Genomic DNA, 25,013 nt, shown 5'->3' on the forward strand with positions numbered 1-25,013 from the left:
TTGCTGACCCTGTATGAGTGGCTGGCACTCCTAGTTCAGAAGCAGATGCATGCCCACTCATTCTCCTGTCACGACTCAGTCCCCTCCTTGCCACACCCCTCAGCCCCATACTGAGAGTAAGTAGTAAAGTCACAGTCCGATCACCAGGGTTCAGTAAAGCCAGTTTGTGGCAGCTGCTGATATAATCAGGTTGAGTACTATTCAGCCATACTAGCAGATGGGAAAGCAGTGATCTACAGGGTCACCTTAACTATGCAAAAAAATGCAACACCTAATGCTGGGCATACACAGTTAGTTTATTCTTATCAATCGAGTTACTGATGGCTCGATTGATAAGATCCAACCTGTCCGATCACCGCGGCGGATCAATAACGCGCTCGATCCCCGCAGGCGGACAAAAAAAAAAAAAAAAAAACAAGTGCTGATAAGAAGCGCCCGCAAGGACGAGCGGGAATCGATCCGCGCGCACGCGTTGGCATCGAGCCGCTGGCTCAATAACGGCACATAAACTCACAGTGTATGCCCAGCAAAAAGGCTCATACACACATCCAACATAATGCACAACCAACCACACAAGTTGTTTACCTGACCAGTATGTACACACACGCTAACCAAACAACCAACTCGCTTAAATACTATGCGCACAAGCTAAATGACAAACGGCGCGTCTGCATTCAAATACAACAAAGTTGTTCAAAAGACTTGTACACATGTTCCAACCTACATGATAGTTGGGCAAATTGATCCACTGGTTGGATCTGGCAAACAACCTGTTTTCAGTTGGTCATCTAGTTGTTTGCCAGTCGTACACATGGCCAACTATCTTCCAACAGACAAGTTTGGAAGATAGTTGGACAGATTGTTGGTACATGTTACATAGTTATTTTGGTTGAAAAAAAAGACATACGTCCATCGAGTTCAACGAGTATAAGTACAACACCAGCCTGCTCCCTCACATATCCCTGTTGATCCAGAGGAAGGCGAAAAAACCCTTACAAGGCATGGTCCAATTAGCCCCTAAAGGGAAAAATTCCTTTCCGACTCCAGATGGCAATCAGATAAAATCCCTCGATCAACATCATTAGGCATTACCTAGTAATTGTAGCCATGGATGTCTTTCAACACAAGGAAAGCATCTAAGCCCCCTTTAAATGCAGGTATAGAGTTTGCCATAACGACTTCCTGTGGCAATGCATTCCACATCTTAATCACTCTAACTGTAAAGAACAGTTTCCTAAATAAATGGCTAAAACGTTTTTCCTCCATGCGCAGATCATGTCCTCTAGTCCTTTGAGAAGGCCTAGGGACAAAAAGCTCATCCGCCAAGCTATTCTATTGCCCTCTGATGTATTTATACATGTTAATTAGATCCCCTCTAAGGCGTCTTTTCTCTAGACTAAATAAACCCAGTTTATCTAACCTTTCTTGATAAGTGAGACCTTCCATCCCACGTATCAATTTTGTTGCTCGTCTCTGCACCTGCTCTAAAACTGCAATATCTTTTTTGTAATGTGGTGCCCAGAACTGAAATCCATATTCCAGATGTGGCCTTACTAGAGTTAAACAGGGGCAATATTATGCTAGCATCTCGAGTTTTTATTTCCCTTTTAATGCATCCCAAAATTTTGTTAGCTTTAGCTGCAGCGGCTTGGCATTGAGTACGATTATTTAACTTGTTGTCAATGAGTACTCCTAAGTCCTTCTCCAAGTTTGATGTCCCCAACTGTATCCCATTTATTTTGTATGGTGCTAGACCATTAGTACGTCCAAAATGAATGACTTTACATTTGTCAACATTGAATTTCATCTGCCATGTATGTGCCCATATAGCCATCCTATCCAGATCCTGTTGCAATATGACACTATCTTCCTGAGAGTTGATGATTCTGCACAATTTTGTATCATCTGCAAAAATAGCAACATTGCTCACTACTGCATCTACTAGGTCATTAATAAATAAATTGAATGAGCCTTAAGCCTACCGAAGAAGGAAAAACACACCTGTGTCCCCCATATTTCCCAAATCATCCAAATGCAAGTTTTGACATTTTATGGCTTTCCAAAGGGTCATCAGAAAAATACTTGTATATATGTGTAAACATGAAAATATTATTTATAGCTTTGCCAAGCGGTGATTGTGCAAAGCCGAGCTGGGATTACATGAATTGAATAGAGCAATGAAGCATTTGGTCTTTTTGATGTTTATTTGGTTGACATTCATTCAGTATGAAAGACGTCCTGAAGGCTGGGGTTGACTCAGGGAGAATGAACAGAGCATTTTTTACATTGTAACAAAGAATAAAATTTGATAGGACACGTTACAGAAGGTCTTTTGGTAGTGTCAGCCTGTTCACTTTGTGCCGAGATTCTGCTCAATTAGAAATTAGTACTGGGACCATAAAATAAGAAGTTTCTGTGGTAATGAGCCTTATATTATCCAAGTAGGTAGCACTTCCTCTGTATTTGGCAGATGTTCTTTTTTTCTAAAAACATTTTAGCAGCATTGTGGGTCTTCATTGCCATCTAATCATCATCTATGGTTGGCTTTATAGTCACACCTCTTCTTATTTGACCCCAGCCAATCAAACTGCAAAGGGAGAACAAAGACCATTAGTCTTTAGATAAAGAAGCAGTTCAATACAGAATAAATTCCAGTTTTAGAGCTGGCTGGCAGCAAACCTGAATTGAAAAACAAAACAATGTATGATGTAATGAATTGTATATGTAGTATGGATAATGAACAGAACATTAGTCTCATTTTTTATTTTTAGTTCTATCTTTCAGATCATAAGACGTATCAGACCATAAAGGCGCACCTAATGGGAAAAAATATACTAATCCTGGTGCATCCATGGTGCAGGGGCGTTGTGTGGATCTTCTCCCCCAAATTATTATGCCCCCCCCCTCCCTTGCGAGTCGCAATCAAGAATTACACGCCTTACCTGCATCTGGCAGGCTGTGATCTTTAAACACAGAGCGGAGGATGGAGGCATTTCATATGGCTGCTGCTTAGCATTATCTTTTCAGCTTAGCAGACTGAGTGCAGCATCGGGCAGGTTAAATTTCCTTGATGCTGAGAGCCTCTCGCCGACGGGGCTACAGTGCCGTCATTGAGCCAATCACTGTGGTGTGTGTGTGTGTGTGGTGTGTGTGTGTGTGGTGTGTGTGTGTGTGTGTGTGTGTGTGTGTGTGTGTGTGTGTGTGTGTGTGTGGTGTGTGTGTGTGTGTGTGTGTGTGGTGTGTGGCGTGTGGGTGTGTGTGGGTGTGTGTGGTGTGTGTGTGTGGTGTGTGTGTGGTGTGTGGGTGTGTGTGGTGTGTGTGTGTGGTGTGTGTGTGTGGTGTGTGTGTGGTGTGTGTGTGTGTGTGTGTGTGTGTGTGTGTGTGTGTGTGTGTGTGTGTGTGTGTGTGGTGTGTGTGTGTGGTGTGTGTGTGTGTGGTGTGTGTGTGTGGTGTGTGTGTGGTGTGTGTGTGTGTGGTGTGTGTGTGGTGTGTGTGTGTGTGGTGTGTGTGTGTGTGTGTGGTGTGTGTTGTGTGTGTGGTGTGGGTGTGTGTGTGTGTGTGTGTGTGTGGTGTGTGTGTGTGTGTGGTGTGTGTGTGTGTGTGTGTGGTGTGTGTGTGTGTGTGGTGTGTGTGTGTGTGTGGTGTGTGTGTGTGTGTGGTGTGTGTGTGTGTGTGGTGTGTGTGTGTGTGGTGTGTGTGTGTGTGTGTGGTGTGTGTGTGTGTGGTGTGTGTGGTGTGTGTGGTGTGTGTGTGTGGTGTGTGTGTGGTGTGTGTGGTGTCTGTGGTGTGTGTGGTGTCTGTGGTGTGTGTGGTGTCTGTGGTGTCTGTGGTGTCTGTGGTGTGTGTGGTGTCTGTGGTGTGTGTGGTGTGTGTGGTGTCTGTGGTGTGTGTGGTGTCTGTGGTGTGTGTGGTGTCTGTGGTGTGTGTGGTGTCTGTGGTGTGTGTGGTGTCTGTGGTGTGTGTGGTGTCTGTGGTGTGTGTGGTGTCTGTGGTGTGTGTGGTGTCTGTGGTGTGTGTGGTGTCTGTGGTGTGTGTGGTGTCTGTGGTGTGTGTGGTGTCTGTGGTGTCTGTGGTGTGTGTGGTGTGTGTGGTGTCTGTGGTGTGTGTGTGGTGTCTGTGGTGTGTGTGGTGTCTGTGGTGTGTGTGGTGTCTGTGGTGTGTGTGGTGTCTGTGGTGTGTGTGGTGTCTGTGGTGTGTGTGGTGTCTGTGGTGTGTGTGGTGTCTGTGGTGTCTGTGGTGTGTGTGGTGTCTGTGGTGTGTGTGGTGTCTGTGGTGTGTGTGGTGTCTGTGGTGTGTGTGGTGTCTGTGGTGTGTGTGGTGTCTGTGGTGTGTGTGGTGTCTGTGGTGTGTGTGGTGTCTGTGGGGTGTGTGGTGTCTGTGGGGTGTGTGGTGTGTGTGGTGTCTGTGGTGTCTGTGGTGTGTGTGGTGTCTGTGGTGTGTGTGGTGTCTGTGGTGTGTGTGGTGTCTGTGGTGTGTGTGGTGTCTGTGGTGTGTGTGGTGTCTGTGGTGTGTGTGGTGTCTGTGGTGTGTGTGGTGTGTGTGTGTTCTCCCCAGAATTTTTTTCCAGCCGGGTGGCATAAAAAAGTAGCCGGGTGGGGAGAGTTGAAAATGCAGGGCAACTGTGCTTACAACATAGGAGGAGGTGAGCCGATGACAGCCGGGTGGAGCACCCGGCTAAAAGAGCCTGGGGAGAACACTGTATAAGTTCTTGATATATATCTTTAATTCTAGGATAGGCTAGGTAGACGCTACAAATTTGGTAGCTAGAAATTGGACACGGTTACTCCAAATACTGAAATGACAAGTTCCATGAAGTGTGCATGTAGCCTAGTGATAGGAAGGAGAGAAAAAAAAACTGAAACACCACCACTGTGTGGTCTGGGGCCCTGAAATAATTCACAAACCTAAAATGCTATCAAAAATGATATGAACTGTTTCCCTAGTCCAAAACTTTTTTTTTTTTGCATGTGGCCTGGGGCCAAAGAGGCTAAAGGTGGGTACACACGTCAGATAAAAGTCTTTGGAAAATGAAAGATCACAGACCAAATTTACCCCCTTCCATGTAGTATGAGAGCCATACCTTCACAGTCTATTCTATGGAGCTGAACTCCCCATCAGCTAAAAATCTTTGCAAGATGCTGCACACAAAGATGCTGTACACATGCAACAGATCAGTATCTGCAAAAGATCTGTTCCTGCAAAAGATCCATTCCTGCAAAACGCATTCATAGTCTATGATATCTGCAGATCTCATACACACCTTGTTTAACAGACAATTATCTGTAGATCAGATCCACCAGGTTGGATCTTCAGATCGGCAGATAATTGTCTGATCTGTAGATGAATTAAACAAGGTGTGTATAAACATTACATTAAAAAAAAAAAAAAAAAACAAGGTGTGTATGGAATCTGCAGATATCATAGACTATGAATGCATTTTGCAGGAATGGATCTTTTGCAGGAACAGATCTTTTGAAGATACTGATCTGTTGCATGTGTACAGGCATCTGTGTGCAGCATCTTGCAAAGATTTTTATCTGATGGGGAGCTCAGCTCCATAGAATAGACTGTGTAGAGTATGGCTCTCATACTACATGGAAGGGGGTAAAATTGGTCTGTGATCTTTCATTTTCCAAAGACTTTTATCTGACGTGTGTACCCACCTTAAAGGGGAACTGAAGAGGGAGGTATATGGAGGCTGTCATGTTTATTTCCTTTTAATCAATACCAGTTGCCTGGCAGCCCTGCTGGTCTATTTCTCTGCAGTAGTATCTGATTAAAACCAGAAACAAGCATGCAGCTAGTCTTGTCAGATCAGACTTATAAGTCTGAACCACTGAAACACCTGATCTGCTGCATGCTTGTTTAGGGGCTATGGCTAATAGTATTAGAGGCAGAGGATCAGCAGGGCTGCCAGGCAACTGGTATTGTCTAAAAGGAAATAAACATGACAGCCTCCATATACCTCTCTCTTCAGTTCCCCTTTAAGGCGAAACTAATGCTTCATACACACTTGAGATAAAAAAAGTCTTTGGAAAATGCAAGATCACAGACCAATTTTACCCCCTTTCATGTAGTATGAGAGCCATACCTACAGTCTATTCTATGGAGCTGCACTCCCCATCAGATAAAATCTTTGCAAGATGCTGCACACAAAGATGCCCGTACACATTCAAAATATCATTATCTGCAAAAGATCTGTTCCTGCAAAAGATCTGTTCCTGCAAAAGATCTGTTCCTGCAAAATGCATTCATAGTCTATGAGATCTGCAGATCCTCATACACACCTGGTTTAACAGACAATCATCTGCAGATCAGATCCACCAGGATGGATTTTCAGATCTGCAGATGATTGCCAGATATGCAGATGAAGTCTGTTAAACCAGGTGTGTATGAGGATCTGCAGATCTCAGACTGTGAATGCATTTTGCAGGAATGGATTTTTTGCAGGAACAGATCTTTTGCAGATAATGATCTTTTGAATGTGTACGGGCATCTTTGTGCGCAGCATCTTGCAAAGATTTTATCTGATGGGGAGTGCAGCTCTCATACTACATGGAAGGGGGTAAAATTGGTCTGTGATCTTTCATTTTCCAAAGACTTTTATCTCAAGTGTGTATGAAGCATAAGGCTCTATTCACGCCGGCATTTTGCAGGAGTGATTTTTCCTCGATTTCACGCAGAAAAAAAAAAAAAAAAAAAAAAAAAAAAAATCACTGAACTGCAGCGATTTTGGCGCGATCGCGTTTTGCGCTTCTATAGCACTGAAACGCAATCGCCTGAAAATGGTGCAGGCTACGCGTTTGCGTTTTTGGGCGATTTGCGGCAATTCGCCCAAGAACAGGTCCCTAGGGTTTCATTACGCTAGCGCTTTTAAAAAGTGCTAGCGTTTGAACGGTTTGCCGAAATTGCGGCAAACGCTCTAGTGTGAATGGGGCCTAGGGGTCGGTTCAGACAAGTGTCTCAACCAGGCACTTAGTCAATTTTATTTTGCAAGCGCGCAGAAAAGCATTCTTCAGTTTTTGGCAGCACTTCCCAGTTATTTTTCACCTCTGCATGGGGGACACAGGAGTGAGAGGCCCTGAAAGCAACCAAAGCAATCCCTCTGCTTTGAATAGGAATTTATTTAGCAGAACTGAAAGGTCCTGTAAAAATAAAAAACAAGTTTCACTTACCTGGGGCTTCTGGCAGCCCCCTTGAATCACGCTGATCCAATCTGCTAAAAATCTACTGCATCAACATATCCAAATTCAAACTGATGACTCTTAAAATTGATCAGTATCAGTATAAAGAACAAGATGGGACATTTATGTTAATCGGAGGCAGAGCTGGAGAAGTGGCCAATCAATGGACAATAGCATTGCACTGCATCAAACAATACAACGCTGCAGTTCCATTACTTTTCCAGATTTCCTGCTGAAATTGATGTGTATGGCTACCTTAAAAATTCCCAACAATCAACAACTGCAAATAAACATCTTCCCACTCGTGGCGAGTTCAGGTTCAGAATACTCCAATTCTGTGCAGGTCATATTCTGCATACACCATAATCTTTTAATATATATGTTTCACTTGTACGCAATATGCACACACTACAGTACTTGACTGTTGATTATTCTGACTAATTGGTAAAATAAGCATCTGAGTGGTAACTGGTTAAACATCAGATGACTTCAGTCAAATAACAAGCAATACAGTTGTCTCACCGCCAATGTTTTTCCACTCTTCTGCTGAGGGCAATTTTCTCTCCTACTTCAGTACAAACAGGGTTTGTGAGTACAATTTTTCCTAAATCGGCTTTGACGGCACTAACACGACCTCCAGTTGACAAGGAGCCAATATTGACCATCAGAACCTCGTTCTTAGACAGCTTTTGCACCTAAACACAAAACCACAATATACATTTTAAACAATCTGCAATTTCACAAAGCAGTAAAACATTGCTAGCAGAAAAAAGTGTAATATATTTGCATGGCATTAAAAACTGAACAGAACAAATAATCGATGGGTTAATTCATGCAGTCATAAAAATGAATAAGCAGCAAGTGTTACCAGGCTTGCTGCACATTTACAGGCTTGATACACGTTCCCTAGGCAACTGGCCGGGTGGAACGCGGAAGTCGGCTCATTGATACCCCCGGCGGCTGCACGCATGTTGACGTCACTATGCGACTGACGCAAGTGACTTGGATTGGAGGAAACTCCCGGATATACCTTCCCCGAAAGGGGTGGAGCTTGGATGCAGTGCGCGCTGGGAGGCTCGGGGCAAATTATCGGAACGATACACGCCCGGTAATGAGCCGCCATGGCTGAGCGGTGAGTTGACTACCCCCTTCCCTCTAATCTCCTCCCACTTTGTATGCAATTGTGTTTTGGGAATTAGGTATTTAATGTGTCATTTCGTGAGGGTTCTTTGTCTCTGAGGAAGCAAGCAAGCCTGCTTGTGAAACGGCTGACGGACCAGCCCTATACACCTGTATCTGTCTGTGTTTGGGGATGTAATAAAGTGTGGTAACTGCAGCTCATGGTGCCCGGATTCTACCTTCTTTTTCATTTGACCTGATGTACTTGGCTGTCCGGAGGCAAATTGATCTATCCACCAACCCCCACTCCGTTTGCCGTCAGCTACTAGTGCCGATTCCCTTGCTCTCCAAGTCTACTTTGAATACATTTACAAACAAGTAGGTGCCAATTATAGGGTATAAGGAGCTATGGACTCTATGGAGGGGCAGAAGAACACTTCTCTCAGTTTTGTCCTCGGAATGCCTCCTGCTTGTGTCTCACATTGTTCAGCTCAAATGCCTTCCCCCACAGACCAGCACAGCTATTGGAAAAGCTGCAAAGGCATCACAGCTCACACAACCTTGCCTCTGACTACTACTAGCTGTATTAAATATTTTAATTCAGCCATTAACAGCATGTATATATGGTGGGACAGATTATTTTTCTCATAATCATTCCCTGTAGTCTCGCTACTATCTAAAGTTGAGGTTTCTGATAAGTATTACAGTGAATTTAAAATAAATAAATGAGGTTTGATATAATCCTTATTTTGTCCACTCAGCTGTGAAATATTAGACATGAATGCCATATTTACTACTTGCAGAAAAAAGGCGTGGCACTTGGGCAAAAACAAATAATCACAACCACATTTTTTGTGTGGTGCACTGTTGATCATATTTGCATTCTGTCCTTTGGAGGCAGGTGGTGGATGGCTTGCTCTATAAGTGGGCTGTCTGTGCCTGTCCTCCCCCCCCCTTCTGGAGTGATGTGTGTGAGCCAGCCCTGAGCCCCACAGCTCGGGGTGACCCATGCGTCACTCCTTTCCCATGCAGTGCCCCGAGTCGATGCGCAGCAGCAGAACGCAATGGACGTTCAGGTAAGTGCCTGTTTTTAAATTTTTGGGAGATGGGTGCGGATGGCCCCCCCCGGCGCCGGCCACGCTTGGGGGGGTCGTCTGCGCTACCCAGCCTCCACCTCCGGGGTGTTGCTGTGGTCCCTAGGCAGTGAGAGAGCCTGGGGCCCCACAGCCCCCCCCCCCGGTTGTATGGGGGCAATGGGAAGCCTCCCCGAGGCGCTCCTGGATAGTGCTGTATAGCATGAACTAATTCCCGCAGGGCAACCGCTTCGCGGTATTGGTTTTTGACCCTGCAAAGTTTGGCATGCGAAAGCAGATGCATTTCTGCATGAGCATGTCTCATGATAAGCCATTTTAGCCAGATTTGCACAGCTAGACTTGAAAGGGTTAAGCTTGGCGTAGAGCACGCATACATTTTCTTGTGATTGAGCATATTTGCATTCTGTCCTTTGGAGGCAGGTGGTGGATGGCTTGCTCTATAAGTGGGCTGTCTGTGCCTGTCCTCCCCCCCCCTTCTGGAGTGATGTGTGTGAGCCAGCCCTGAGCCCCACAGCTCGGGGTGACCCATGCGTCACTCCTTTCCCATGCAGTGCCCCGAGTCGATGCGCAGCAGCAGAACGCAATGGACGTTCAGGTAAGTGCCTGTTTTTAAATTTTTGGGAGATGGGTGCGGATGGCCCCCCCCGGCGCCGGCCACGCTTGGGGGGGTCGTCTGCGCTACCCAGCCTCCACCTCCGGGGTGTTGCTGTGGTCCCTAGGCAGTGAGAGAGCCTGGGGCCCCACAGCCCCCCCCCCGGTTGTATGGGGGCAATGGGAAGCCTCCCCGAGGCGCTCCTGGATAGTGCTGTATAGCATGAACTAATTCCCGCAGGGCAACCGCTTCGCGGTATTGGTTTTTGACCCTGCAAAGTTTGGCATGCGAAAGCAGATGCATTTCTGCATGAGCATGTCTCATGATAAGCCATTTTAGCCAGATTTGCACAGCTAGACTTGAAAGGGTTAAGCTTGGCGTAGAGCACGCATACATTTTCTTGTGATTGAGCATATTTGCATTCTGTCCTTTGGAGGCAGGTGGTGGATGGCTTGCTCTATAAGTGGGCTGTCTGTGCCTGTCCTCCCCCCCCCTTCTGGAGTGATGTGTGTGAGCCAGCCCTGAGCCCCACAGCTCGGGGTGACCCATGCGTCACTCCTTTCCCATGCAGTGCCCCGAGTCGATGCGCAGCAGCAGAACGCAATGGACGTTCAGGTAAGTGCCTGTTTTTAAATTTTTGGGAGATGGGTGCGGATGGCCCCCCCCGGCGCCGGCCACGCTTGGGGGGGTCGTCTGCGCTACCCAGCCTCCACCTCCGGGGTGTTGCTGTGGTCCCTAGGCAGTGAGAGAGCCTGGGGCCCCACAGCCCCCCCCCCCGGTTGTATGGGGGCAATGGGAAGCCTCCCCGAGGCGCTCCTGGATAGTGCTGTATAGCATGAACTAATTCCCGCAGGGCAACCGCTTCGCGGTATTGGTTTTTGACCCTGCAAAGTTTGGCATGCGAAAGCAGATGCATTTCTGCATGAGCATGTCTCATGATAAGCCATTTTAGCCAGATTTGCACAGCTAGACTTGAAAGGGTTAAGCTTGGCGTAGAGCACGCATACATTTTCTTGTGATTGAGCACATTTGCATTCTGTCCTTTGGAGGCAGGTGGTGGATGGCTTGCTCTATAAGTGGGCTGTCTGTGCCTGTCCTCCCCCCCCCCTTCTGGAGTGATGTGTGTGAGCCAGCCCTGAGCCCCACAGCTCGGGGTGACCCATGCGTCACTCCTTTCCCATGCAGTGCCCCGAGTCGATGCGCAGCAGCAGAACGCAATGGACGTTCAGGTAAGTGCCTGTTTTTAAATTTTTGGGAGATGGGTGCGGATGGCCCCCCCCGGCGCCGGCCACGCTTGGGGGGGTCGTCTGTGCTACCCAGCCTCCACCTCCGGGGTGTTGCTGTGGTCCCTAGGCAGTGAGAGAGCCTGGGGCCCCACAGCCCCCCCCCCGGTTGTATGGGGGCAATGGGAAGCCTCCCCGAGGCGCTCCTGGATAGTGCTGTATAGCATGAACTAATTCCCGCAGGGCAACCGCTTCGCGGTATTGGTTTTTGACCCTGCAAAGTTTGGCATGCGAAAGCAGATGCATTTCTGCATGAGCATGTCTCATGATAAGCCATTTTAGCCAGATTTGCACAGCTAGACTTGAAAGGGTTAAGCTTGGCGTAGAGCACGCATACATTTTCTTGTGATTGAGCATATTTGCATTCTGTCCTTTGGAGGCAGGTGGTGGATGGCTTGCTCTATAAGTGGGCTGTCTGTGCCTGTCCTCCCCCCCCCTTCTGGAGTGATGTGTGTGAGCCAGCCCTGAGCCCCACAGCTCGGGGTGACCCATGCGTCACTCCTTTCCCATGCAGTGCCCCGAGTCGATGCGCAGCAGCAGAACGCAATGGACGTTCAGGTAAGTGCCTGTTTTTAAATTTTTGGGAGATGGGTGCGGATGGCCCCCCCCGGCGCCGGCCACGCTTGGGGGGGTCGTCTGCGCTACCCAGCCTCCACCTCCGGGGTGTTGCTGTGGTCCCTAGGCAGTGAGAGAGCCTGGGGCCCCACAGCCCCCCCCCCGGTTGTATGGGGGCAATGGGAAGCCTCCCCGAGGCGCTCCTGGATAGTGCTGTATAGCATGAACTAATTCCCGCAGGGCAACCGCTTCGCGGTATTGGTTTTTGACCCTGCAGGGCAACCGCTTCGCGGTATTGGTTTTTGACCCTGCAAAGTTTGGCATGCGAAAGCAGATGCATTTCTGCATGAGCATGTCTCATGATAAGCCATTTTAGCCAGATTTGCACAGCTAGACTTGAAAGGGTTAAGCTTGGCGTAGAGCACGCATACATTTTCTTGTGATTGAGCATATTTGCATTCTGTCCTTTGGAGGCAGGTGGTGGATGGCTTGCTCTATAAGTGGGCTGTCTGTGCCTGTCCTCCCCCCCCCTTCTGGAGTGATGTGTGTGAGCCAGCCCTGAGCCCCACAGCTCGGGGTGACCCATGCGTCACTCCTTTCCCATGCAGTGCCCCGAGTCGATGCGCAGCAGCAGAACGCAATGGACGTTCAGGTAAGTGCCTGTTTTTAAATTTTTGGGAGATGGGTGCGGATGGCCCCCCCCGGCGCCGGCCACGCTTGGGGGGGTCGTCTGCGCTACCCAGCCTCCACCTCCGGGGTGTTGCTGTGGTCCCTAGGCAGTGAGAGAGCCTGGGGCCCCACAGCCCCCCCCCCGGTTGTATGGGGGCAATGGGAAGCCTCCCCGAGGCGCTCCTGGATAGTGCTGTATAGCATGAACTAATTCCCGCAGGGCAACCGCTTCGCGGTATTGGTTTTTGACCCTGCAAAGTTTGGCATGCGAAAGCAGATGCATTTCTGCATGAGCATGTCTCATGATAAGCCATTTTAGCCAGATTTGCACAGCTAGACTTGAAAGGGTTAAGCTTGGCGTAGAGCACGCATACATTTTCTTGTGATTGAGCATATTTGCATTCTGTCCTTTGGAGGCAGGTGGTGGATGGCTTGCTCTATAAGTGGGCTGTCTGTGCCTGTCCTCCCCCCCCCTTCTGGAGTGATGTGTGTGAGCCAGCCCTGAGCCCCACAGCTCGGGGTGACCCATGCGTCACTCCTTTCCCATGCAGTGCCCCGAGTCGATGCGCAGCAGCAGAACGCAATGGACGTTCAGGTAAGTGCCTGTTTTTAAATTTTTGGGAGATGGGTGCGGATGGCCCCCCCCGGCGCCGGCCACGCTTGGGGGGGGTCGTCTGCGCTACCCAGCCTCCACCTCCGGGGTGTTGCTGTGGTCCCTAGGCAGTGAGAGAGCCTGGGGCCCCACAGCCCCCCCCCCGGTTGTATGGGGGCAATGGGAAGCCTCCCCGAGGCGCTCCTGGATAGTGCTGTATAGCATGAACTAATTCCCGCAGGGCAACCGCTTCGCGGTATTGGTTTTTGACCCTGCAAAGTTTGGCATGCGAAAGCAGATGCATTTCTGCATGAGCATGTCTCATGATAAGCCATTTTAGCCAGATTTGCACAGCTAGACTTGAAAGGGTTAAGCTTGGCGTAGAGCACGCATACATTTTCTTGTGATTGAGCATATTTGCATTCTGTCCTTTGGAGGCAGGTGGTGGATGGCTTGCTCTATAAGTGGGCTGTCTGTGCCTGTCCTCCCCCCCCCTTCTGGAGTGATGTGTGTGAGCCAGCCCTGAGCCCCACAGCTCGGGGTGACCCATGCGTCACTCCTTTCCCATGCAGTGCCCCGAGTCGATGCGCAGCAGCAGAACGCAATGGACGTTCAGGTAAGTGCCTGTTTTCAAATTTTTGGGAGATGGGTGCGGATGGCCCCCCCCGGCGCCGGCCACGCTTGGGGGGGTCGTCTGCGCTACCCAGCCTCCACCTCCGGGGTGTTGCTGTGGTCCCTAGGCAGTGAGAGAGCCTGGGGCCCCACAGCCCCCCCCCCCGGTTGTATGGGGGCAATGGGAAGCCTCCCCGAGGCGCTCCTGGATAGTGCTGTATAGCATGAACTAATTCCCGCAGGGCAACCGCTTCGCGGTATTGGTTTTTGACCCTGCAAAGTTTGGCATGCGAAAGCAGATGCATTTCTGCATGAGCATGTCTCATGATAAGCCATTTTAGCCAGATTTGCACAGCTAGACTTGAAAGGGTTAAGCTTGGCGTAGAGCACGCATACATTTTCTTGTGATTGAGCATATTTGCATTCTGTCCTTTGGAGGCAGGTGGTGGATGGCTTGCTCTATAAGTGGGCTGTCTGTGCCTGTCCTCCCCCCCCCTTCTGGAGTGATGTGTGTGAGCCAGCCCTGAGCCCCACAGCTCGGGGTGACCCATGCGTCACTCCTTTCCCATGCAGTGCCCCGAGTCGATGCGCAGCAGCAGAACGCAATGGACGTTCAGGTAAGTGCCTGTTTTTAAATTTTTGGGAGATGGGTGCGGATGGCCCCCCCCGGCGCCGGCCACGCTTGGGGGGGTCGTCTGCGCTACCCAGCCTCCACCTCCGGGGTGTTGCTGTGGTCCCTAGGCAGTGAGAGAGCCTGGGGCCCCACAGCCCCCCCCCCGGTTGTATGGGGGCAATGGGAAGCCTCCCCGAGGCGCTCCTGGATAGTGCTGTATAGCATGAACTAATTCCCGCAGGGCAACCGCTTCGCGGTATTGGTTTTTGACCCTGCAAAGTTTGGCATGCGAAAGCAGATGCATTTCTGCATGAGCATGTCTCATGATAAGCCATTTTAGCCAGATTTGCACAGCTAGACTTGAAAGGGTTAAGCTTGGCGTAGAGCACGCATACATTTTCTTGTGATTGAGCATATTTGCATTCTGTCCTTTGGAGGCAGGTGGTGGATGGCTTGCTCTATAAGTGGGCTGTCTGTGCCTGTCCTCCCCCCCCCTTCTGGAGTGATGTGTGTGAGCCAGCCCTGAGCCCCACAGCTCGGGGTGACCCATGCGTCACTCCTTTCCCATGCAGTGCCCCGAGTCGATGCGCAGCAGCAGAACGCAATGGACGTTCAGGTAAGTGCCTGTTTTTAAATTTTTGGGAGATGGGTGCGGATGGCCCCCCCCCGGCGCCGGCCACGCTTGGGGGGGTCGTCTGCGCTACCCAGCCTCCACCTCCGGGGTGTTGCTGTGGTCCCTAGGCAGTGAGAGAGCCTGGGGCCCCACAGCCCCCCCCCCCGGTTGTATGGGGGCAATGGGAAGCCTCCCCGAGGCGCTCCTGGATAGTGCTGTATAGCATGAACTAATTCCCGCAGGGCAACCGCTTCGCGGTATTGGTTTTTGACCCTGCAAAGTTTGGCATGCGAAAGCAGATGCATTTCTGCATGAGCATGTCTCATGATAAGCCATTTTAGCCAGATTTGCACAGCTAGACTTGAAAGGGTTAAGCTTGGCGTAGAGCACGCATACATTTTCTTGTGATTGAGCAAATTATCGGAACGATACACGCCCGGTAATGAGCCGCCATGGCTGAGCGGTGAGTTGACTACCCCCTTCCCTCTAATCTCCTCCCACTTTGTATGCAATTGTGTTTTGGGAATTAGGTATTTAATGTGTCATTTCGTGAGGGTTCTTTGTCTCTGAGGAAGCAAGCAAGCCTGCTTGTGAAACGGCTGACGGACCAGCCCTATACACCTGTATCTGTCTGTGTTTGGGGATGTAATAAAGTGTGGTAACTGCAGCTCATGGTGCCCGGATTCTACCTTCTTTTTCATTTGACCTGATGTACTTGGCTGTCCGGAGGCAAATTGATCTATCCACCAACCCCCACTCCGTTTGCCGTCAGCTACTAGTGCCGATTCCCTTGCTCTCCAAGTCTACTTTGAATACATTTACAAACAAGTAGGTGCCAATTATAGGGTATAAGGAGCTATGGACTCTATGGAGGGGCAGAAGAACACTTCTCTCAGTTTTGTCCTCGGAATGCCTCCTGCTTGTGTCTCACATTGTTCAGCTCAAATGCCTTCCCCCACAGACCAGCACAGCTATTGGAAAAGCTGCAAAGGCATCACAGCTCACACAACCTTGCCTCTGACTACTACTAGCTGTATTAAATATTTTAATTCAGCCATTAACAGCATGTATATATGGTGGGACAGATTATTTTTCTCATAATCATTCCCTGTAGTCTCGCTACTATCTAAAGTTGAGGTTTCTGATAAGTATTACAGTGAATTTAAAATAAATAAATGAGGTTTGATATAATCCTTATTTTGTCCACTCAGCTGTGAAATATTAGACATGAATGCCATATTTACTACTTGCAGAAAAAAGGCGTGGCACTTGGGCAAAAACAAATAATCACAACCACATTTTTTGTGTGGTGCACTGTTGATCTACTGTTCTTCCCACCAGGCCTTTCAATTGATTTTATCTTCACGCAGGCAGATGGTGCTTGGCTTTCATGCTACAAAACCCGGCATTCCTTGCACAGTAAGAAACACAACTACACATACAATAATTTTTGTTGAAATGCTAAAAAGAGAAATAACATACTAGTTTGTGAGCTTTGGAAACAAAATAAAAACAAAACGCTATAGTTTTTACCCTGTTTAAGTAGAACTAGTCACCACATATACTGGGCTTCCGTCAGTCCATAATAGCCATATTGGAAGCCGCATACTCAGATGTCTGCTGAGAAGAATATAGTATTGACAGATGGTGAACTCCTCTACCATAATGCATCTGAGCCAGCAGCTTTCTGTTTATATCTAATGATATGGTCATAGCCTAACCTCTTCAACCTAAAAATATCAGGTATGCAATGCTAAATATTTCATGCTACAAGGAGAATTCAGTATTCATTTTGGCAAAAGGATGTGTAGCGACTGTATTTCTGCTTAAAAGATAATCTAATATTCTTAATTTATAGTAGTAAAAAAAAAAATAAAAAAAAAATTGGCAAATGTGAAATTTTACAGATGACCTCTTCACGTTTACCATTTGGAACTAGCAGCTGAAGGCTACTAAGCATAAGCTGATGGTACTGCTGGAATTATTTATGGCATGGTTCATGGTCAGAGCAGCTAGCAAAGGAGACGAATGACTTATCCAGCAGCAGATCTATACCGGAGGAAACTGATCATCCTACTGCCAAGTACTCAGCCTGATGCTCTGCGTTGTTACTACATTATTCTACAAAAAGGTTTGCATAATAAATAGCATCCCAAATAGCACCCAATTTTGCTCATTTGTGAAACAATGTTTTAACACAAACATCAATATAAGACACGACAGCGTGATTTGAAATACTAACAAAGATCATTGGAAACTAATTTATAATAGATTTGCTTGGAACTAGTGATGGGAATTCCGGCTCTTCTCGGAGAATCGGCTCTTCTGAATCAGCTCCCATTAAAGAGCCGGCTCTTACGGCTCTGAATCGGCTCTTCATTAAATATCACTAGACACCACTCAGAATCGGAGAAAAAGCCCCGCCCCCATCTCCATGACAACTCCAGACTGCTGCTCTGACTGGGGCAATCCCTCCTGCTACTGCTCTCCTCCGCCCCATACACTCCTACAAGCTGCAAGAGGAGGACTACATCTCCCAGCATGCCTCAGCATCCTTTATTACACAGCAAATCAGAGCTGTGTGGGGCGGCTGAGGCATCGGCTCTTTCAAAACTGAGAACCGGCTCTTGTCGTTCGCAACAAAGAGCTGGCTCGTTCGCGAACGACCCATCAATACTTGGAACCAGGGGAATTTTTAGGCATAGGCATTACAGGCCATTGCCTGGAGTGCCATTGGTCCTGGGACTAAAGACTCATACACACATCAGACCATAGTCTTTGGAAAATTAAAGATCACAGACCAATTTTACCCCCTTCCATGTAGTATGAGAGCCATACCTACAGAGTCTATTCTATGGAGCTGAACACCCGATCAGATAGAAATCTTTGCAAGATGCTGCACACAAAGATGCTGTACACATGTAACAGATCTGCTCCTGCAAAAGATCTGCTCCTGCAAAAGATCTGCTCCTGCAAAAGATCTGCTCCTGCAAAAGATCTGCTCCTGCAAAAGATCTGCTCCTGCAAAAGATCTGCTCCTGCAAAAGATCTGCTCCTGCAAAAGATCTGCTCCTGCAAAAGATCTGCTCCTGCAAAAGATCTGCTCCTGCAAAAGATCTGCTCCTGCAAAAGGCATTCACAGTCTATGATATCTGCAGATCCTCATACACACCTTGTTTAACAGACATTCATCTGCAGATCAGATCCACCAGGATGGATTTTCAGATCTGCAGATGATATTCATCTGCAGATCAGACAATCATCTGCAGATCTGAAAATCCATCCTGGTGGATCTGATCTGCAGATGAATGTCAGTTAAACAAGGTGTGTATGATGATCTGCAGATCTCAGACTATGAATGCAATTTGCAAGAACGGATCTTTGGCAGGAACAGATCTTTTGCAGATACTGATCTTTTGTGTCTGTACAGCATCTGTGTGTGCAGCATCTTGCAAAGATTTTTTTCTGATGGGGAGTTCAGCTCCATACAAAAGACTGTGTAGAGTATGGCTCTCATACTACATGAAGGGTGGTAAGTTTGGTCTGTGATCTTTCATTTTCCAAAGACTATAGTCGGATGTGTGTATGAGCCTCAAGACTACAGGACCTTCTTGCCTGGAGTGAAAAAAAACCAAACTAGAAACCGCCCTGCTTGAAACCAAAAATAGAAGTTGAAGTTTAAAGAGACACTGAAGCAGGGAAAAAATATGATATAATGAATTGGTTGTTTAGTACGGATAATTACTGGAACATTAGCAAAAAAGGAAGTATTCCGCTACACCAAGGCTGGGTAAAAGCTTTTTCTTCAACTTTATTGAGACATCAGTAAGCACATATAAGGCTGACGCGTATCGGAGCTCTGGAAGGCTCCTTAATCATAGCCCTAGAACATTAGTAGCAAAAAAAATATTCTCATGTTTATTTTCAGTTATATAGGTTTTTTTTTTTTTTTTATAACATTGCATCATTTTCTAATATTTTCAATTTACACACTACTCAGTATTCTAAATGATTTTACAGAGCAGGCCAGTGAACTTTTGAACCCCTCTCTGCAGAGAAAAAGTTTGCTGCAGGGACCCCCGGGTAAGCTTTTTAGGAGACGTCAGTCCGCTACCCAGAGGCTGCCTGTAAAAACTAGCCCCTAGCCACCCAGGCTCTCCGGGACAGCCGTACACAGAGAGGCATGGTTCCTGGAACAGGAAACATCCAATACTGCCTGACCTCCGGTTCCGTTTGAATTTTATAGGGAGGCTCTTGGATGTTTCCTGTTCCTGGGAGGGACCAAGTCTCAAAGTGTACCTGTCCTGGAGTGTACTGGAAAAGAAAATACATCGACAGACATTTGAGATAATAAGCTTCAGTCCCATTGCACATGGTGTGGGGTGCTACGCATACAGCACATAAAAGTGTGCTACATAACAGCTGTCAACGTGCAGGTTTTGCAGTACCACACTACATGCATTACATGCATTACATTATGCCAACAGATCCATCGCACTGCACCAATGTGCAATTATATTGTCTGACGCAGCACACCACATCAGCCCAGTGTGAAAGTACCCTTACACTGAGAAAGGATTAAGGCAGCTACAACCAGTATTAAAAAAGGCTGGCCTGAAAGGGATATGGAAGCTGCCATATTTATTTCCATTTAAACAATGCACATTGCCTGGCTGTCCTGATTATCCTCTGCCTCTAATATTTTTAGTCATGGCCCCTGAACAAGCATACAGATAAGATGTTTGACTGCTCATGCCGCATGCTTGTTTCAGGTGCATCATTCCGATAATACTGATGCATGACAGATCAGCAGCATGCCAGGAAACTGGTGTTTAAGAGTTAATATAGCAGCCTCCATATCCCTCTCAGAAAAGCCTGGGGCAGGGATGGCCAATGAAATGTAAATAATTCCAAGTTCATGCATAAATTTGTACAATGCAATTTGAAAATAGACAAATCAAATTCTACCTAGGTGATATTCGATCGGTCCATTTTTAAGCTGCATAGATCTGCATACAGAATGTGCACAATCCTGCATCAACTCAGATTTGCATCTCATTGACTATCCTGATATAGACTGCTATACACTTACTGTGCCTAGTGATAAAGCAGCATACTATCCCCTGCCAACAGACATCCCTCCATTTCATGTAAAATGCAACATTTGTATAACCTGCAGAATAGCTGTAAGTGAAAACGCCTTCATCTTGTTGGCTAGCTTTGCAAAACAGACTATTAGAGGACTGGAGCAGGGTGTCTGTACTGCACGCAGTTGTCTCACAGAGTCTACAGGGAGGGGCTAGGTCTGGTGTCTCAGACACACAAAGCAAAGAATTAGGAGTCATCTGTGCCCTATATCTGAATGGCCACAAGGTAATGTGAAATGTCCTAATGGAAAGGCATGTACATTGGTAAGCCTTTGTAGTTGCCATGTAGCTTTAAAAACTTGAATATTTGTTTTGTGTCTCAGCAGAAACCATTCGATATTAATAACAACAACATTTTACACAAAGAATGCATAGATTACAGTTACACTATATTAAAATGAACAAAATTTTCACCTTTGCGGCCTTTTTGTCCCCTTCTGTGCGCACTCCAAGAAGACGTCGCAAAAGGAAGTAAGAGATTTCCAACTCTGTGAATATTTCAGGGAGTGCTCCAACTGCGCCAAGGACCTGCCCGACCATGCGATCAGCACGACACAACGTTGGGTCAATTTTAGTGCCAACACCTTTAAAAACGAGTAATATCCCGGATTAGTTAATTTCATCATATTTCAAAAGAATTGTTAAACAAGACGTTGAAATCTTAAAGCAAACTTGTGAGGTTTCCCAAAAGAAAAAAAAACAAACAAACAAAAAACCACTTTGATACTTACCTTGGGAGAGGTTAGCCTCTTTCTCCTCCGCCAAGCTTTTACAGCACTGAGATCCCCGAAGCTCATGGCCACACTGTCCGCGCAGTAGCATGGACTCGTTCAGGCCTCAATAGATGGGGTTTGCGCTACTGTGCAGATGGCTCACGCAGCGGTACACTCACTCTCTGGCTTGGGCATAAAAAGCTGAGTCCAATCGGTCCTTGCTACCGTGTGGGCACAAGATGTTGATAAGGCTGTATAGATCTTTTGGGGGACGCAACACTGGAAGGGCCCTGAGGGGGGAGGACAGGGGAAGTCACTGGATTATCCAGAGGCTACCCTCTATTGAGACGAGTACTCCTTTGGGGCACTTTTTTCCCAACAGGTACACTTAAAAACAGTTCTACAGTCAAATAAAGTAAATGCGATAACACTTAAAGGCCTGAGTTTTATTATGTAATCGTTCTGGGCATACAGTCCATGGAAGCGGTAAAAACTTGATCAATGTAATACTCATCAAGCGCTGACTGGTGTCTGTCTGGTGGTCTGCGTTGAGTTCACCGATCCATAACCTACTGAGGCAGATTTATCAAAACCAGTGCAAGGGAAACTAGTGCAAAAATGGAGCAGGTGTCCAAATCAAGGGTTGCGATTATACCTCAGAGAAAATACTCCACTTCAGCAACGTTTTACACCAGATTTGCTCTTCCAATTCATACATTGGTATTGATAAATCTTCCCCTCTGGCTTGATGTACCTGTGCTTGTGATTAGTTACAACTGCTGCTTTAACAACAATCAAAGCAACTCAGGAACTAAGATATCACTGAGCACTGGACTGCATCTATTCATAATGCTTCCACTTAATGGGTGTTCAAAACAGTGTCATTTTAATAAGCAAAACCCCTTATGAGCCTATTTATCAGCTATAAGAACTGCTTTGCAGGTCTTCTTCATTTGATTCATTTACACAACAGCTGATCAGCAGCTGTGATCTTTACCTCAGAGTGCTACTTCCCCTGAATGGGAATCGCAAAGCACAATCGCTGAAAAATTGCTAGTCGCTAGGCAGTTGTGTTTAGCAATGCAAGTGTGAATCTGGCCTTATCATTGTTGTCCTGCAAATTTCTACCATCTCTACAAATGTCCCCTGGACCTCAGCCAGAGTGACCATTAGGTACTTGGTCACCTCCAGTAATCTTAAGTCGTGTGGCATCCTTCATTGCTTCCAGATGGATGTGCCTCGGTCCGTCCACCAGCACAACGACACTGGCACTTATTGTCTGAGAGCTTTCCAATGAATTCCAAAATATCCCTATTTTTTCTTATAAAAAAGCACCGTCCTTAAGGGATAAATTGGTACACGCTGATAGCAGTAGGGGGGAGAGGGGCCGTCGTGGGCTGACCCGCAGGGGCACTTTTCCGTGCCTCAACTGCGTTCATTGCAGTTCTGTCATAAAAGGTGATGTCATCACACACCCCCATAGGGGTACTAAATTCAAAATGAAAGGTTGTCACACATGTGACTCAATGTTTATTGTTTATGCGTTGAAGTGCCCCTGCAGTTTAATCTACGTCGGTCAGACTACACAAAAAATGAAGGTTAGACTTTCATCTCATAAACATGCTATTAGAGAAAAACTTATTGAACAAGCAGTACCATTTCATTTTAATCAAGCATCCCATATAGTTAGCCAATTAAAATATATGATTTTGGAACAAGTGTCTCCTCCCAGAAGAGGAGGTGATAGGGTTAAAAAAATTGTTATATAGGAGGCATACTGGATTAAAAAAAACTGGATTCTATGGAGCCTAGAGGTTTGAATAGGGAATTAGATTTGACTCTGTTCATGTAATGCGATGTCTGTGCCCAGCAGCAGCTGTCATTGTTAACTTTTTGTTTGTAATTTTTTTTTGTTTATTTACATAGGTACAATCCTCGAGTCCTCCCGCTACCAATATTGAGATGTAACCTGTAGGGTAGATGATCAGTTTAAATTTAATAGAGAGGGAGAGTGGAGGTCAGAGGGGCCTCTTCAGTGAGCTCGGCGCTGCTGTTGCCCGTTACCATAGTTACAACTAATGGGTGGTGACGGTTCTGCACGCTGCCCTAGGGCGGCGCTCGGATTTCCGCCTCTTTCCCACAGACGCATGGCGTGTGGAGATGTGGGCAGCGGTTATGCCGCCCTCGCTTCACGTCACTCGCCGCAGTTCCCCATCAGGTTTGCCGAGGGCGGAGCGGGGTGAAGCTGCGGGAGGTAGCCCATGCGCGGATGCGGGTTATGGGGAAGCCGGACTTGCTGTGACGTGGGGAGGAGAGGAGGTGAGAGAGATTAAGCGACCAATAGTTAGACAGCAGGTCAGTTCCCCATCAGGTCGGCATATTAGATAGACCTGTTTGATTGGTCAGTTTTTATTGCTGTCCAGGATTGGCTGTCTACTATCCATCAATGTATTTAAATGTGCTAAAGTGAATGTATATGTTAGTCCATGTTTAGCCTTGCTTGACAAAGGAGGTAAACTCCGAAACGTTGCTGGGCTGGATGGCTACATGAGATCTTTGATCTAATAAAAGAGCATTATAATACGGATGGTGCCAGTCATCTTTATTCAAGTTGATAGTACTTGGTCACCTCCCTCACAAAACTTTTTTCAGACTTCACAGATAGATGAGCCGGTGTCTGCTCTCAGAAGAGCTATGGCTGGTCCAGAATTCAACCAAAGAATCATGTGTGTCGCTGTGCTGCTGGGAACCTGCAATGCTGCTGATTTTTTTTTTTCTTCACATCTGTGCCTCCACAATCTGTCTCTAAGCTCTGCAGCTTGACTTTTTATCTTTAACATACATATCTGCGCCTTTTCTATTCAATTCCAGCAAGTTGAAATTACCACTAGTGCACACCAAACAATCTGTAGAAGCATCTCAACAATGATAAATGAAAAGTATACACCAGAGTTAAAGGATACCAGATCTGAAATAGAAGACTACTCTTTTACTTACCTGGGGCTTCTTCCAGTCCTGTAGGCTTTTATGTCCCTTGTCAGATATAGCATTACTCTTTTTTTATTTTTGCCTTGTGATTTGTCTTTTAAGATGTTGAAATACTGTATAATTTATTTATTTAACAGTGTGAAAATAGCTTGTGAAAAAATGTTCTGCCTTTCCATGGCAGTGTGGGAAACATAGGTTTATCAGGTGAATTCCTGTATGACTTATTTTTAAGACATGAGTGTGGGAAAATAGGAGAATCAAAGTATCCAGTCTGTTACTAGAAACTGAAAGTATTCTGGTGATGGACAAGGCTAAATGCATAAGTATGCAATTAAGGGAGGAATAAGTCCATTGCATAGTATAATGGCTAGTTCACCCTGGGCGCTTTGGTAGCGTTTTGCTGATTGCCGGCGACCAGCAAAAAGCTGCTTTTTGACTGTACAGGAAAGCGATTCAGGAGTGATTGCGTTTTGTGATTCTATAACATTGAAATGCAATCACTCCAAAAATCGCTCCAAAAATGCTGCATGCACCATCAGCAAATCACTAATCACTGCAGTGTGAACACTACCATTGACTTGCATTAGCAGTGATCAGCAAGTCGCAGAAAAATCGCCCAGTGTGAACTAGCCTTAAGCGTGGAAACAAGATTGTGGGGTGGCTGCTGAATCCAGAAAATGAATTGAGAGAGACAGAAAGAGAGAGGATAAGAGGGGCTGGTAATGTACTGATCTATTTAGGGCCCGTTTCCACTTGTGCGGTGCGAATCGCCGCGGTAAAAATTCGCATGTGGATGTGAATTTCACATGCGGTTGTATGCGAATTTTCGTGCGAATTCGCATGTATGTATGCAAATTTAACCATGGCAGTGCTGGTGTGCTTTTCCATTGATTTCCATGCGAATTCGCATGAAAATTTGCATACCAAAGCCACAGGCGATTTCCCTATTAAATACATTAGCGGCGATTCGCATGCATTCCACACGCAGGCGAATTCTGAGGACTCTGCCGTGAAGAAAAATCCTGCACAGAAAAACGCTCAGGAAAACTGACAAGTGGAAACAGGCCCATCCACTTGTATTGGCTGTGCGATTCTGCATGCAGGAAACGCATGCAGATTCGCGATAGTGGAAACGGGCCCTTATGCTAATTTAAAAATTTTGACAACCAATACTTTTCTCGATTTTTTTTTTTTTTATTTGAATGCGGATTATAACCATGTTCTATATAATTTTTGTAT

General features: G+C 46.7%; 1 protein-coding gene across 1 annotated transcript in view; it reads right to left on the bottom strand.

The window, feature by feature from the left end:
* Positions 1-2,185: 2,185 nt before the first annotated feature.
* EIF2S3 (eukaryotic translation initiation factor 2 subunit gamma) overlaps positions 2,186-25,013 on the bottom strand; it is a 53,025-nt gene continuing 30,197 nt past the window's right edge. The window contains exons 10-12 of the mRNA XM_068270053.1: positions 20,488-20,657; positions 7,707-7,879; positions 2,186-2,587 (exon numbers count right to left, since the gene is read on the bottom strand). Coding sequence (XP_068126154.1) covers positions 2,524-2,587; positions 7,707-7,879; positions 20,488-20,657 — 407 coding nt within the window. The 3' untranslated portion in view covers positions 2,186-2,523. The remainder of the gene's footprint in view (positions 2,588-7,706; positions 7,880-20,487; positions 20,658-25,013) is intronic.

The sequence above is a fragment of the Hyperolius riggenbachi genome, chromosome 2 (genome assembly GCF_040937935.1).
Source record: "Hyperolius riggenbachi isolate aHypRig1 chromosome 2, aHypRig1.pri, whole genome shotgun sequence".
In the NCBI taxonomy this organism is placed as follows: Eukaryota; Metazoa; Chordata; class Amphibia; order Anura; family Hyperoliidae; genus Hyperolius; species Hyperolius riggenbachi.